This window comes from Sander vitreus, chromosome 1 (assembly GCF_031162955.1).
Source record: "Sander vitreus isolate 19-12246 chromosome 1, sanVit1, whole genome shotgun sequence".
NCBI classification, from domain to species: Eukaryota; Metazoa; Chordata; class Actinopteri; order Perciformes; family Percidae; genus Sander; species Sander vitreus.
The window spans coordinates 40,390,568-40,407,594 of record NC_135855.1 but is presented as its reverse complement, the minus strand read 5'-3'; the positions used below and the strand labels follow the sequence as shown (position 1 = coordinate 40,407,594).

Below are 17,027 nucleotides of genomic sequence, written 5' to 3'. Positions count from 1 at the left end.
AAGGGTATGTCTGGACTTATCTCACTTTGGGGGATACGGGGAATAAGACCTAATAAGTCGGCGTGTTCCTTCAAATAACGCTCCAAAGTTAGGTGAAATATTGGCAATGGAAAAAACTGCCATCGCCAATTTCACAGATGGATGGCTTTAGGTATAACGTCTCTGTAATCTTTTTTCTGTCTCTATGTAACTGCTTTGGGGTCAATTCTTAACGACAACAAGTTTTAGGGTTTCTTGTGCAATTTTCTGCAGTTAGTTCTCTGATAATCTCTTACATATCCAAGCAAAATTAAAACTTTAACTGAAATATCTCTTATCGAATGGATATTGAACCGAATCAGAAATCAAATCAGGTCCTTGTGAATCCAAATTGAATTGATTCAAGAAATCAGTGGCGATACCGAGCATCATTTCACAAACTCAAAATATGAATGACCCTTACTTGATTCCATACGTGTCCAGATATGTGTTGAAAACCTAAAACCAATTGTTAATTTACACACAACTATAAGTGTGTATAGTAAAACTCACAAGCCAAACGATGGGTCATCTCATGCATGAATCATTGTACATATGCGCAGTTTGTCTGCTGACACTGTACATATGGCGTTTGATGGCCTACATGCAGAGAGGCCGACTAATAATTCACAAGTTGTTGCTAAGAACCTTGGGGGGGGGGGGCGGGGAGTGGATGCATTTTGCATGGCTCGAGGATGGCTGATTAGCTGATTATGACATTTATGTAATTTGTGCCAAGGACTCACACACACACACTATTTACAGTATGTGTGTACAGCTTCTGGAAGTACGCACAGTAAATATATGCTGAAGGTCATTGCACACCATCAAGCCACTATTATACTCCTTATTCTGACATTTTAGAAAATAGTTAATCGTGCAAAGAGAAAAAAGCCAGATGAAGAAACCTCTAGTGTACTGTCTACTGTATTTTATTTTTTTATCAGATTATTAAAAATGTTATGATGATAAAATATCGCAAAAGCTATTCGTGAAATTGGCAAACAACCTAAACAAACTTTGTATCACGTACGTAGAGAAAACAAAAGAAAGTCTTCCAACAACATGAAAAATTTACTTCTTGTCGACCTGTCGACGTACAAAAGTTATTTCCCTGCAGTGTTTCTTAAAAATAACACACTGACAGCAGGGAAATTTAGACAGGTCGGTTAGAGATTCGGGATTGAGATATGTGAGATATATATATGAGATATGTAAAGAAGTACATTTTTCACGTTGTTGGAAGACTTTCTTTTGTTCGAGCTTGGCTAACAGCTTCTCCAGGCTTCCAGTCTTTGTGCTAATCTAGGCCAATCACATCTTCTATCTTTTTGATATTAATGAACGTCCGTTACATTCAAGCCGTTGCCAAATGAGCTACAAAGCTAATCAAGACTATCGGCTCCACACAACTCTTTGTATTTCTCAGTATGACTATGTTCAGAAGATTGTGGCGTCCGGTGACTTCCGGCATCATTACTTAATTCTATACATATACATAATGTTGTGAAATGTTTGTTTACAGCACTTAAATAAGAAATTAATGTTGTTTAGTTTAAAACGGTCTAAAGGAAATGGTAAATTAGTGTGATTAAAACTCACTATCTACATTATTTACAGTACTTTATTTACAGCTGATATGTGAAAAGGTACACAACCTTATTTGTTTAACAGTCATTTAGTTTTACTGCGAACCGTCACAGGAAGTGCTTTTATTTTGAAGTGTACTCACAACTGTTGCTAGCTTACTGAGATGAACGTGAGACGCTAGATGAAAAACACGTCCGTCAAGCTTAAGTTGTTCACTTTCTTGTTTGTGAAACTGCAACACATTGAACAGTAAATGTTCACGGTAAAAGACAAGGGTTTTTGGGGCGTCATTCTAAGCCATTCCACTACAACATAGAAATCTATGTATCCAATTAATTTCTTTTTATTTGCAATTGAACGACTGTATTCATCCAAAATAATCTGGTTTGCATTTGAAATTTTCATTGGACCAATTACACACATGAAAGGTTCACACAAGCTTAAAATCACCGACCTTGGAGTATCCAGGAATTTATAATGTATCCCAAGATATTATTTGCCCTGTAGGGGGGTAGGAAGGTTTCAGTAATCCCCAAATAACATAAATGTGAGTGAAACAGTAATTGAAGTTGGACCGGTGTTTGCCGAGGATGCTCCACATTTTCTGAGTGGGTGTAGAAGAACAAACCAGTGCCAGACGACGTGTTAAAAAAAGGGCAAATTTTATTTTAAAGCACTTACATAGAAAAATATGATTGATTTGAGTCAACGATAATAAATAGAGTGCCTGACTCTCCCCAGGCCTGTCGGTACAACAGTACAATCAATATCCAGTTTCACAATACAGCAAAGGCACTAGCATTTACCACAATCAACAACAAGTCAATGGAGGCGCCATGGATGGATGGCGGGGGGGGGAGGGTGGAGGAAGGGGGCGGGGCATTTTAGTTCACACTCACTCGTCTCCAAACCGTCTGAGCCCTCCGTCACATAGGAGTCAGCCCTATGTTCCCACATTACTAAGATGTTTCTTCAAATGAGGCCCTATGTTAGGGTTAGGGTTACATTCCATCTGTAGTCCATTGCTACTGGATAATAGGTTGGGTGTAATTGGCTACCAAATTGGGAGAAAGGGGGATAAAATCTGATACAAATGTATGAAAAAGGAACTGTGGGAACATAGGGCCTAATTTTGGAAAATAATCTTAGAAATGTGGGAACATAGGCACGCTCCCGTCACATAAACCTCGGGCTCAAACGTCCGCTCCTCAATCTGACTTTTTCTCTGTGGAAACGCCACTAGATTTGAATCAAATCTTTCTCGACTTGCCTTTTGTCCAAATGCAAGTGGGGATCAAGAAAATAAACGGACAATGTGATGGAAAAACAAATGGCAGTGGCGGTACGTGTCCACATTGGCGAAGGGGGGGTATTCGCCCCGCTTCCCAGCATCGGACGCAGGATGGGCTCGCCCACTGGGCTTGTGCCGATTTGGCGATCAGATTTAAGTAACTATTGTTAAAGGTGCAGCAGGTAAGACTTCTAAAACTAACTTTCTGTCATATTTGCTGAGACTGGCACCTCTGGAACCACCTACAGGCTGTACACCGTCCACCGCTCCCTGTTCTGATGCACCAATCAGGGCCAGGGGAGGTGTCTAACTACATGTCAGTCACGCTCATTCTCCCTTGTGGGGGGAGGGGCTTAGGAGACCGTTTTGGGCTTTAGCAGAAAGGGGGGAGGGACTGAGAAGTTGTCGATGTTCACATTTTTTGGCTAAGTCCTGGATCTTCACAATCCTACCTACAGCACCTTTAATTAAAATCGCTTTGATATCGGCGTAAGGAAAAACCAGTCAGCCTGCAGCGTCTACTGGGGGCTAAGCCAGCGTTTTTTCCTGAATAGAGCAATTTTTGGCGCCCCCATAAAGAGGTTTTAGCCAGCCCCAAAGTAAAATCACCAGCACCAAAATGATAAAAAATTAGAATAAAAATAGCACTTAAAATCCTCTTTGACTGTGTTTAAAGGCAATTTACCAAACAACCGTTAAACAAGCAGAACATAAACGCGTATCTCAGTTTTACCGTCCAGAGTCTGGCTGTGGCGCACTCTCCCGGTGATTTTAACGGTGGTATTTTAATATAAATATTGTTTTTTTAAGCAGTTTTGTTGATTGGGGTTTCATTTACTCAAGCGTAATAAACATTTTGTTTATTAAATTATTCAGAAATGATAATGCGACTTCTGTCAAACAAGGTAACACAGACTCATTGCCTTTACCGTACGCAAATCGATCATGCTTACTGTCGTGCGTAGTCACCCCCCCCAAAGGCCCATTCTGAGTCAGGAAAGACCCGGTAAGCTACAGTGGCTAACGGTAACGATCGTTGGTGGGAGCCTCACCTCCAACACGGCGAATAAACTACAGTTATTTCACGTACAACTATCTCTAAAGGAGGTAGAGGAATAGCTAAATTTGACGTGAGAGAAGCCATTGCTAACTACTTAGCTAAAGTAGCTACCAGAGCTAATAGCGTGTAAACAACTGAGGGATTAGCAAGAAGTCGCTGAAAGAAGGAGAGCGCTGAGTGCTTGAGTGAACTAGCGTAGGTTTAAATGTAAAGTGGATAGTTAGCCGCTGTAAGGAAGAATATGACAAAATAAAGTGCGTCGAGCTACCGAAGGCAAGACGCTATTAACAGCAGAACAGAGGCATTGTCAACCGTAAATGACGTAATACGCTTTCGGCGTAGCCAGTTTCATTGAAGTGGAAGCCGCGTCGCAAATGCGTGTTATGTCCAATTACGTGGTCAACGTACAGGGTTTCCGCAGGGTCAAAAGTCTAAAAGTTTAGGCCTTAACGTGTTAAATTCACCAAAGTATTGTATTCTTAAATCATTTTAAACAGGTCTTCCTACATCCATGTAACGCCTCCTCTAATGCTTTTATTCGGTGGTGTTGTAGTTCTTTCTTTAGCTCGTCCAAATATAATTTGCTGTATATCTGCAGATCATTATGACTCTGTGGACGATTTCAAAATATAATATATAATATAAGTGATCTCCCAAGCCTATTTGCCACGAGCAGTTATCAGTTTCTCTTCCATTGACCAATGACAAGCAATGAAAACAGGCTCCGCCCTCCTACAACCACGATGGCTGCAGCTGATTGGACGAATGCTTCACTCGTTGAGCTGTCTGCTCCCGGATTTTAAAACCGACCAACACGGCTGCTCGTTTGGAAACTTTCTCTTAAGTTTTACAAAAAGAGCTCACCCCAAATGTGTTTCTGAAAACATTTTATGTTCTAAAAATCTGGAGCTGCTGAATCCGTCTTCATTTAAGATCGACAACAGTCAGTTGAAAAGATTTTAGTGAGGTTTAGAGAGGCGGCAAGTCGAGCTGGATGCCTCCTGATTTACATAAAGTATCCTGGATTCAACTTTATGCAAATGAGGAGCGTGCAACTCCATGCCCCGTCTCTCGGAAGTCGCAGGATGCATTGCCTGTCTGCTTACACGGACAACGAATGGGAAGCGTAGAAATGATGTTCTCTGTGGACACGAACCTTTAGAAGAGTAGAGAGGAGATGAATGATCGGAAACAAAACTAAAGACCCGAGAGGCTACAATGTCAAATCCCCCAGTTTTTTTCCCCTGTGCTGGACATCACAAACACTCAGATCATCCTCTGGGGAGTTCAAATATAAACTGAAATATGTGATGTGTAAATCTGGCCGATAACTTTTGAGAATAGGGTTGGGTACCGAAACCTGGTTCCACTATGGGAATGGAGGAAATGTTTTCCCTCTGTCACTCCGAAACAGACGTAAAAATATCACACTCCCTCTGTAGTCTACCGTTAGCTAGCTACCGTAAATGTAAGCTACTTTTAAAAAGCCATATTTTCCCTCTGGGCTCACCAAAACAGACGTAAAAGCATATTAACCATTCACACTGCACGTGATCACTAGTAAACATATTACACATCTTTGATGTCATTTTTCAGTTTTTAGAGTACCGGTTCGGCATCGGAATCGTAAAAAATCCAAATAATACCCAACCCTATTTGAGAATAGTTTAACTGGTGCCAAAGTCATGTTTTGTAAAATTATAATCTGACAGCAGCTCAAAACAAAAGGTGAGAGAGTCTTTAAAGTCATAGTCAGAGGAGATGATGTGTTGGTTGGAAGTGTTCAGACCAAGCAAACACTACCATCCTCCACAACATGTAAACACATATAAAAATATATATTAAAACAATAAAATTAGGAAGATTTAAGTCCAACTGAAACTGACAAATTACAGGACAAAAGTCAGTATCCAAATTTGTCTGGTTTTTTTTTATTTATACCGCCTTCTTGAGTAGTTTGTGTTGTTTTACTGTGTGTACATATTGTAGATCCAGAACTTCTTTGCATACAGCCAATTAAAACTATTTGGGCTTAGTATTTAAAATAGCTAAAAGACACCATTAGCACTGATAAGAGGGTCCAAGGAACTTTGGTATTTTTCAACCTGGACCCTATTTTCCTATGTTTTTGTGTCTAAGTGACTAATGGAAACAACAATCTCTGAAATTGGTCCAGTATTGAGCGGGAGAGCTGCACTCGGCAGTGGCGAAACAAGCTACAATGTAATCGTCTGGGCGATTACACCGGGTCAATTTCCGTGCACTAACAGTGTTGTTTTAGCCGCTTACCGGCTCAGGTTGTTATTCTAAGTTTCTGACATGGAAAGATAGAGAAGTTGCCATGCTTTGGTGTGTACCGATGCAAGGTCAATACGGTAACTTTGTCTCGGAAAAATGTGCTTTGGTACAGGATTTCTTCTCTTCTTTGGCTGCCAGTAGGCGTCCCGGCTTTATGAAGCTTCATGAACTATTTTCTTTATTCTCTGAGACCACTACATGGCGGTCTTGGTTTAAAGAAAAAAGGCTCAAGGAATAAGCCTGGCTCCGCACTCCTACGTACTTCCGCTCAATTTCATTTCCCTTCAGTACTACGTCTGGGTTTGCAGTATATTCTTGGGTTTTCTCAGGCCAATCTTTACCGGTCCAATCAGCGAACAGAGGGAGTGGCTGAGAACGATGACGTTGAGGTTGTAGTTCCGTCATGGCGGCGGAGAAAGATGTGAGCGAAGCCATTCGGTCCGTTGTGGCAACGCTGCAGAATATCCAGAAGTTTGCTGAGTTGTGTTGGTGGCCATGATGTTGTGGCCCTCCTCCCCACGGGGTTCGGGAACAGTTTGATCTTCCAGCTCGCTCCGTTAGTGGTGAAGGAGTTGGCTAAGGCTAACGCTACGATGCTAAGCCGACGTCACGACCAAACGTTAGCGATTGGTTATGGCAGATCCAGAGTGGGTCTGGGCAGATCCAATAGTTTTAAACTTCAACAGAGTACCCGCCTTCAAGGAAGTTAACACTTGTCAATGGAGAGAGGCCAGACTCTCTGGACCAATGAAATGGACCAGAGTCTGGTAGGACGAGGCTAATGTACCAGAGTCTGGTAGGATCAGGCTAATGTACCAGAGTCTGGTAGGACCAGGCTAATGTACCAGAGTCTGGTAGGACCAGGCTAGTGTACCAGAGTCTGGTAGGACCAGGCTAATGGACCAGAGTCCGGTAGGACCAGGCTAGTGGACCAGAGTCTGGTAGGACCAGGCTAATGGACCAGAGTCTGGTAGGACCAGGCTATCAAGGAATGGCAATTCATTGTGCTTTCAGCCCTTTGTTGAACAGGGAGCGCCATCTAGTGGGCTCACAGAATAAAGAAAATGGTTCACGAAGCTTCATGAAGCCTTATTTGGCCATCACTACATCCCGGTCAAAACGGTCACTGCAGACCCGATGGTCCGCAAGGCGCAGTGTACGGACCGCAGTATGAGGATCCATTCGTAGCAAAGCTAGCCACAGCTTCTGTCCCTGGCTGGGGAACAGAACAAAAAGTCTTCACAGGTCCAAAATATTGGACCCAAATCCGGCATCAGATAAAACCTGTCAGAACAAATAAACTAATAATACATTTTAACACATATTTTCTCATATAGTTTGGAGGCTAAAGAAGCAATTCTTTAAATAAAAATAAAAAAACGCTGGTCATACTTTCAATTTTGAATTTCATCTGATGGCAGAAAGATGTGAATTTGTCATTTCAGTTGGACTTTACAAAATGAAAACGGGGAGTACAGTAGACGGCACATATATCCAGGGAATCAGACACATTAAAGACGAAATGGCACGAACACAAGAAACAAAACAAAAAAGCTCCTGCTCTTCGTCCGAGTGTGAGAGTTTGATTTCAGAGCAAACAGCTTCATTAAGAACGACTCACCATTCAGCGTCAGTGTTGGTCCCCATCAGTAATGATATATCTAGTATTGTTTATAGATTTTTGCTTCTTTCAGAGGGATAAAATGATGGAAAACAAACCTGGAAAAATGACTATTTTCTTACGTGTAAAAACATAGTAGTGCAACTTCTTTACATGCAAGCAAATACATGATCGAGAAAGCGAGAATGACATTGACAACAGTCAGCAAGCGTGTTGAAGACGAGTCATATGTGTGTCACACACACACACACACAGGGTTTGTGGCACTATCTTTGTGGGGACCCGTCATTGACATAATGCATTCCCTAGCCCCTTACCCTAACCTTAACCATCACCACTAAATGCCTAACCTTAACCCTTACCCTCACCCTAACCAGAACCTCATTCTAACCCTAATCCTAAAACCAAGTCTTAACCCTCAAACAGCCCTTTAAAGTTGTGGGGTCCCACACGGGCATTTTGGGCCCCACAAGACTGTCGGGACCCCACAAGTATACTGGACTCACGGTTGTTGGGCCCCACGAATATAGTTAAACAAGAACACACACACACACACACACACACGCGCGCACACACACACACACACACACACACACACACACACACAGCCCATCGCTGAAGCTCACAGAAAGTCGGAAATGACTCGCACGGGACAAGATGGATTTTCTCTTCAAGAGGTCATAAAATATAGAAAGAAAAAAATAAAACTTCTTAAGTAAAGTCGTAATCAATTGTTATTCATTGGTTTTGATTTACACTGGAAAAAAAAGTTAAATTAAATATCTCAGTAAATACCATGAAAAGTGATAAGGCTTAAATCTTTTCTCCGGTTTGATGATTCAAACGCAGTCTTCTCTTTTAAATCTGAACTCTGAAAACGACATGGGTTCCTGTTGCGTCCAGACATCCACTTGGACGGACTGTTCCATCGCGTATCTTCTGGGAAAAAAAGCCCTGATTGTCAGAACAAGTTTATAAAGAAGAATATGGTTTTTATTTCCCGGCCTTAAAGCTAAGTCCTGTTAGTATCCACACTCGTCCATTCATCGCTCCCTCTCAGCCCAGCCAATCCTGCATAAGGAAACTCGCTGCCATTCTCTCTGGTTGTTCGTCTCTGGAGTCGACTGGAGAATTTAAGCGTACCTTCGGTATTTTTTCAACCTGGACTCTATTTTCTCATTGTTTTGCATCTAAGTGAATGATGGGAACGACAATCTTTGACATTGGTCCAGTATTAAAGCAAAAACAGCTACAGATGGCAGTCAGCGAAACAAGCTGCAATGTAAGTTAATGGGTAGTTGTGCATCTTCAATTTACATCCACTAAAAGTTCTGTTTTTGCCGCTGACAGACTCAGATTATTATTCTAAGTGTCTGACAACATTATGGAAAGGATCCCTACAGAGATAGACCTTTTAGTTAAAGAGTAAGATCCTTTATTTAAACATAAAAACATTCGCAAAATTGCTAGCACCAAACTCACCAGACTCCATGTAAATAAACAGTAACTTTATCATTGTAAAACACACTTCATTCAAAGTGGACAGAAACAAAATAAAACCATCAAAAGCCGTCTTGGTTCATCTTTCCACTGTTCCAACAATCACCACTCTGGTTTGGTTGAAATAAACCCTTAATTCAACTATTTACATGTGGAAATATGCTGGCTCTATACACGCTAAAAGTACTGATTATTTACATGGAGTCTGGTGGGTTTGGCGATTGGCAACCTCGGCGCCGTTTCTGATTAAAAAAAATTGTCCTTTAGCGTTACATTGCAGTCCGGTCCATGGCTGCTGATCACAGCGTTCTCGTTCAATGCTGGAGCAATTTCAAAGATTGTTGTTCCCACCAGTCACTTAAACACAATAACATCAGAAAATAGGGTTCAGATTGAAAAGAAACAGAGTTACCCTTCAATGCACAGGAGCCCGAGAATGTTCCAAAGGGCTGTAAAGCTTTACCATCAATGTTTGCTGCCCAGCGGCGCAGTGCAGCGTCAGTACGAGTCTGTCCGAACTCTGGGACCTCGTCCGGAGGCTGAGGGACTCGCTGGCTCTCCGCAGTTCTGCTCTTTTAGATGGTCCTCTGGGCCGTGAGGTACTTGAGAGCAGCCGAGCCGTACTTCCTGGACAGGTCCTGGTGGAACTCGTCCTTCAGCGTGTTCAGACAGTTGCGGTAGCTGGAGCTGGAGCGAAACTTGGAGATGTCGAAGCTGGGAGCGTGGGGCATGTGGATCATGAAGGCGTTGGGGAGGACCATCAGGTCGTACTCCTGAGGGGAGGGAAAACAAACGGATTGAGACCACGGAACATGAAATAATAAACGGTAAATCACACCCTCGATTTACGAACTCGAACGGTTACCAATAGGGATGTAACGATTACCGGTGTAACGGTAAACCACGATAAAAATGTTGACGATAACAATTACCGTTTTCATTTAAAATATCATTATTATCACGGTGGATTACCACAGTGTGGAAACCGTGTGTTTAATCCTTCCCAGCTTCATCCGAGTCTCTTGAAGTTGCCGCGCAGGCGCTCTGCGTAGCCTCCAACGTGCGTTTCTTGAAGTTGGAATCATGGCGGAAGGAGGAGATGACAGCGCTCAGGACATTTATCAGCCCTCTGAGAGGACTAAGTCTGAAGCATGGGCATATTTTGGTTCTTATAAGAATGCCGAAGGACAGTTGATTGAAGATAGTTATCCTGTCTGCAGAACGTGCAGGAAAAAGTTGCTGCTTGCACTTTTCATAAGGTTTTGCCTATATTTTTGTAATGTAATAAACACTGTTAGCCTAGAAATCTAGACGCACCCTAGCGGCAGCAAATTTAATTTGCAGCCAGGGTCGTCTAGCAACTCTCCGTTGGCTTGCAAGCTGGAAAAACCAAACTCTGGTCAAGCCAATCACATCCTGTATAGAGTAGGTGGGCGGGGCTTATGGCTGCTGTTGCTGGGAACAGCGGCCTTCTGGAAGACTTGGAGTTCAGCTTTTCTTTGAGAAAAGAACAAAGAACGGCACTGAAGTCATTCTTAAAAAAGGAAGATGTGTTCGGAGTTTAAAGTGTAATCTATCATCTAGCGTTGCTCTGATTGGTTGTAGCGCTATCCTATGGCGTGCAGAGGGAATCTGAAAGACAACCGTTTATCCCGCCCCTCAGATTGAGCCCTGCCAATGGGGAGTTCCCAGACCTAGTTCCTGGTGTCTAGTTTTAGCTCTAGCCGGGGTGGGATAGGGGGACAATAATGTCTGTAGATTTGTATGACTTTATGTATATGTATTGCATACTGTAAATACTTTGTCTGTATTTTATTGCACCATCTACCTGCCCAGTAACCTGACTCCGCCAGATGGATTTCTTCGCATTTGCTCGGCATATCCATCTGGGAACTTTCTGTTGGAGAACTTTTGGGAAGGGGCGAAAATACTGGTTAGCTGATTGGCTAAACCATCTGTCTGGCCAAATCAACCAATCAGATCAACGATATATCAAACACTTGCTGAAACCAGTCAGGAGAAGAGCAACAACATCTTTTCCTCCGAGAAAAGCCTCCAGTGCCGTTTTTTACTCTTCTTTCAATGAAGGAATACTTTCTAATTCGGATAAAACTTGCGCGATAGCTACGCTCATCTCATCCGTGGAAGCCGCCACGTTGTTTAGACTGAACAGTTGCTTCTCGTTGCGTCACACCTAAACCCGCCTCAAAACCGACGCCGATTGGTCGGTCGTTTAGCGAACGGCTCCAAATTTTCTCCGTCTCAAGATGCCAGACTGATCTGCGAGTGGAAAACTGGAGCTCGCCAGATCAGGACGCTCTCACGAGGCTACCTGCCCAGGGACTACGGGCAGAAACTACCAATTTGCTACAACCTAGCACAAGACATCTATTAATGTTTTTTCTGCACTGTCCCTGTTCAAATAAATAAATTACAATTACAATTTATATTCCTCTTCACCCAACATGTGTGTGTGTGTGCGACTGAACAGCCGTCAGACGTACCTGTGCATCCAGCTCCAGGATGTGAGACACCTTGTTCCAGCCGAAGCCGACGAAGCGTTGGTCATACTCGGGACAGTCTCGCCTCACCACGACGTACGGCTCAAAGTCCGGCTCCCACTCCACCTTATACGGCGTGGTGGCTGTTCGCCATTTGGCATAGTTGGTCGGAGCGTGACCTTTAGGCCACACATGATACCTGGAGATGCAGGAAGAGAAAGACATGGGGCGAAAAATAAAATAATAATCTACTTTTCTTTCCCCAATCATGATTCACCGATATGTTTATTTTTATGTTGTTCATGCCTATACCTGAAGGTGTAAAGAGCCCCCATGTCCAGCATGGAGAGCAGCTCAGCTTTGGATTTGGGGAAGGACAGACGGTAACGAAGTGTCTCGAATGCCGGAACCACCAGAGCCTTCTTAGTGTGAGCCATGTCCAGCTGCACCATGGACCTCCTGCATGGAGGAAAACGGTACAGTGTTCATAGGACTAAAACTCAACATTTCTTATCATGGATGAGTAAGACGAACACAGTATTCAGGTGTTATGTAGTCTGGATCAACAATGTTCCGGCGGATGTGTTGCCGCTTAAACTATAATCAAAACCTCAGAGCTAGCGAGCTACACGCTGAAAATGTCAAGTTTTGAAGAACATTTGGATGGTGCAACAAGGCAGATTATTTTCTATTGGCTGTTGAAACAGGAGACGTTTCTTACGTTCTAAAACCAGCCTCTGGAGACTCCACTAGCTGACTTCTCATTGGCTGTTGAAACAGGAGACGTCTCTTACGTTCTAAAACCAGCCTCTGGAGACTCCACCAGCTGAGTCGCAGCGACCCCATCAGTTGTTTGAGTCGAGCTGAGACGGGCCGGTTCAGACCGCTGAAACTTTTCCTGCAACGCTCTAAAACTGTTTTGTCTTGTCTAAAATCAATCGAAACTGGCTTAACATTATTGTCCTAAAAGATTGTGAACCGGAGACTTGATACATGGAGGGCGGACTTTAAAGAGGACATTTCAGAAAACGCATACCACAAACAAACTAGAGCTAACTCTAATTTAAGCCACTCCAATATAATTGGCTGATACAGACATACATGCCTCCTGTTTTGTTGAATAGATACAACAGTTGAATAAAATGCAACAGTTAAAAGTTATAATTGCAATGGAAAATCAATAAAAACATTGTTAAAAAATGAGAATAAGATTGTGGACTGGAGCCCCGCGGCTGGCCGTACCTGAGGTAATCATAGAGGCCGTACATCGGCAGGAAATCCACGTCTGTCAGGAAGACGTACGGCGTGTTGGCGTTCTTCAGCGCCACGTTCCGGACCAGGTTGACGGGGTAGAACTGGCCCTCCTTGTAGACGATGTGGTAGCCAACGTTCTTGCGGTTCTTGAGGACCTCGGAAGCCTGGGCGTAGCGGAGGAACTGCTGGGCCTCGGCGTCGGACATGTAGAGCGCCAGGCTGATGGGGCCTTCCCAGTGCTTGCAGATGGCCTCCAGCATCTGCAGCCTGCAGGTCGAGCAGACACAAACGTGTTCAACAAGGAGACGAGGATTGCAACTTACGTTCATTACCAAATAATTCCTCTAATTTGTGAATTAGGGGCAGGACCATATAAGCATGGCTGTAATTTTCATCTAACAGTTGGCGGCAAACATATGCATATGTCAATTTCCCGTCCAGCGCTCACGTTGTTTAAATAGCAAATGCACCTGCGCCCATGGACGTGCTGGTCTTACAGGGAGGTGTGTTCAGGTGCATTCTGGGCGTGCTGGTCTTACAGGGAGGTGTGTTCAAGTGCATTCTGGGCGTGCTGGTCTTACAGGGAGGTGTGTTCAGGTGCATTCTGGGCGTATTGCTATCTTGAGGCAGTGGGAAGTGATGGCGCCATTGACCAACAAAAACCTGGTCTAAAGTCAATAACGCAGCATTTCATTGTTATTTTAACAGAGCATTAGTAAAATGCTCCTAGGCTCGTGCACAGCGCGCACACTATGCTTGTTACACACACAGGGACGCACAGCAGCACACACACATGCAGAAGATTACAAATACAAATATTACGGTGCAAATCCTCCATCATAACAGCAATGCTCCAAGGTCCAAACGCGCCTGGCTTTTAAAGGGAATGGGAGATGATCTCTGATTGGTTGATTGCATGTTACGCCCAAAACACACCTCTGATTAATGAAGACACTAAGTACAACCCTTTTGAACCATGCGCCCGGTGCACGGACCCTTTTTTCCGCCGTTAAGCTAGCAAAAGTGGATTTGGACACGCCCTAAACACACCTGCGCCAGGCGCTTCACGCCGTGCGCCAAGATCGTTAAAATAGGGCCCAAAATGGCTTAAGAGCAATTATTGAAGGGGACACAAATAATACATACACATTGTACTTGTATAGGATATGTGTAGTTGTGGAACTCCAGTAAGTAGGCTGGAAAAGCGGTTTTATTCACTTTAAACATCGGATGAAGTGATTATTTTCTCTAATCCTGTACAGATGATGCTGGACTGAGAACTGAGCCTCCTAGCAAGCAAGCTAACTAACTAGCCAGCCAGTCGGCCACTAAATTAACACAACTGGACAACTTAATGTTTCAAGCACACACTCTTGTCACAGCTTACAAAAGCACCGCGCTTTTGCCAGTTTAGTGACAACTTTGATCGGCTAATTTTCTGTTACCAGTATATCAATCTGTCAAAATAGACAGTAAAATAAAGTTCTATTATGCATTTGTTCATGTTTCACTAATGGTTTAACCTGAGCCAGGCCATTTAACAATTACAGCAATCATCCATCATCGCACCCATACAGGGTTAGAAGTTAAAAGATATACAGACCTTTTTCACAGCAGACATTTTGACTTGAAAAGCACAGCTGAGATTAATAACCTCAACGATGGCTCAGTTCCATCAAATGTCCCAGTGAGCTATTTCAGTGAGTCAGCATGAACAACACCAGGACCTCTCCTAAGGGGAATGCAGCCATCATTAATGGTTTGAATCCACCTGTGCTTTTCCTGCTATGACATGTCAACATGTCTGCCATCCATTTCAAAACATTTTTGTCACTTTTTTCAGTGCTTGTTTTCTTCATGATCAATAAACCTTATTTATATGACGTTAAACCTCATTTTTGAGGTAAAGAATAAAACAAATATTATGAGGTGTTTGGACTAATAGTTAAAAGCGTAACTGTAATGCAACCTAGGGTCTTTTTGTGAATGTACCCGAGTCAAACTTTTGTTTAAAAGCATATTTAGGACGGAAGCGCCACTTTTAAGATTGGCCGTATTTACGTTTTCGGTCAAATGACCTTTTGAATGGGAGTGCTAGGGGAACTACTATACAACATGAATGAACGTAACAGGGAGGAGAGTAAAGATGGAAAGCTCCTAAAGCTTAGTTCCATATAAATTCACGGATTATTCGTTGTTTTGTCGTTAGTGGAACACAATATTGACCTTGTAGATGAAAAAGGAGCCTCGTATAAGAATGACATTTCCTCCTATGGAGTCCGTTCATTCGGATGAACACTTTTTGACTGGCGAGATGGCGCCGAGCGGAAACAACAGCTAAAGTGAGTTCTTTTTAGTAAACTCTGTGAACACAACCAATGTTGTCAATGCTTTCGTTAAGGTGTAGAGCCCCTGGTGATACTTGTATCATAGTAGCACCACTAGCACTCCCATTCAAAAGGCCATTTGACCCAAAACGGTCAATCTTAAAAGTGGCGTTTCCGTCCTAATTATGCTGTTAAACTTTTTTCATTTGCTATAAAAATTGTGTAAAACACCCAAAATTCTTTGAAATGTATCATTAATTTGATAATTTGACCGGAATGCAGCCATCAGTAATGGGTTTGATTACACCTGTGCTTTTCCTACTACTACGACATGTTGTAATGGGAAAATAACATTTAAATGTGACCTTTTGTTTTTGTCTCTATTTGAAGTTGATTCTCTCATGCTGAAATGAATGTGAGCAGACAAGTGGATCTAAAGTTCATTTGATTTTGATTGTCTCTCAGCACATTCTGTTCTGAAGGCAGATTTGAGATAAAACAGGAACTTCACCTTGGGGGAGGGTGAAAGATAGTGTGCTGAGGGGAAGAAGTCAGATTGACCCTGGCCCAACAATTGTCTCCTGTTATTTAGACTGTCTGCTAAGTACTGCTGAGTCATGCTTACTAGGGAGGGATGCGCCGTTGTATTCTGAAGTGTATATAAACCCAGTGTATTTTTCACTCGTGGAAAGACGTTTCCACACTGTACTATATGTGCTCTGTGAAACTGTATTTCCTGCTTGCAAGTATAATAAATACAAAGACCAAACTTGGTTTTTCTCAACTCTCTTATTTGTTTCACTCTCAAAACGCTGTGCTGCACAGAAACTTCCACAACAATGTCGACATGTCTGCCGTGAAAAAGGTCTGTAGAGGCGATATGGTTTTCTTTTCTTAACGCACTGGTATCTGTTTGGTACTCAGTATCGGCCTAAAACTAAAGTTCAGGAATCGGTATCGGGAAGGAAAAAATGTTATTGGAACATGTTTGATCGTCTGACCCAAGTCATTTCTGATTTTCTTTCTGACGAGCAGCAACTGAAAGAGTGGGCGAGTACTAGGGGTGCATGAAATATCGACTCAATATCGTTATCGCGATATCACGTTGCGCAATATTATATCGAAAGTGTCTCGATAAGTAAGCAGTATTTTGCGGAGCGCTGCGTCCCGTCTGTTGGCTGTGCGGCTTAGTTGTGTTTGATTTAGAGCTCACTTGAAACGCTGTAATGATCACGTTTCATTGGCCAGTTACCGTGCCACCTGCACAGGTTAGTGCACGTCAGCGCACGGGGCCACTACGGGACAAACACTACGGAGCGTACCACGTGACGTGTGTGCAGATTTTGACAGAGTGACAGTGTGAGTGAAGAAATAGATAGAGACAACTGAACAGAACGAATCAGAGAAGAGAAAGGAAAGTAGTGTCCTGTTCTCTTTATTTATATATTTATACTGTCCAACCAGTAGAACATGTCCTGTTCTGTAGACATGGTCCTTATTTATATATATTATACTGTCCAACCAGTAGAACATGTCCTGTTCTGTAGACATGGTCCTTATTTATATA

The 17,027-nt window shown here is 42.8% G+C and overlaps 1 protein-coding gene across 1 annotated transcript in view; it reads right to left on the bottom strand.

The window, feature by feature from the left end:
- Nucleotides 1-2,255: 2,255 nt before the first annotated feature.
- large2 (LARGE xylosyl- and glucuronyltransferase 2) overlaps nt 2,256-17,027 on the bottom strand; it is a 116,048-nt gene continuing 101,276 nt past the window's right edge. Inside the window, exons 13-16 of the mRNA XM_078255863.1 lie at nt 13,122-13,400; nt 12,192-12,338; nt 11,883-12,078; nt 2,256-10,151 (exon numbers count right to left, since the gene is read on the bottom strand). Of these exons, the coding sequence (XP_078111989.1) occupies nt 9,954-10,151; nt 11,883-12,078; nt 12,192-12,338; nt 13,122-13,400 (820 nt within the window). The 3' untranslated portion in view covers nt 2,256-9,953. The remainder of the gene's footprint in view (nt 10,152-11,882; nt 12,079-12,191; nt 12,339-13,121; nt 13,401-17,027) is intronic.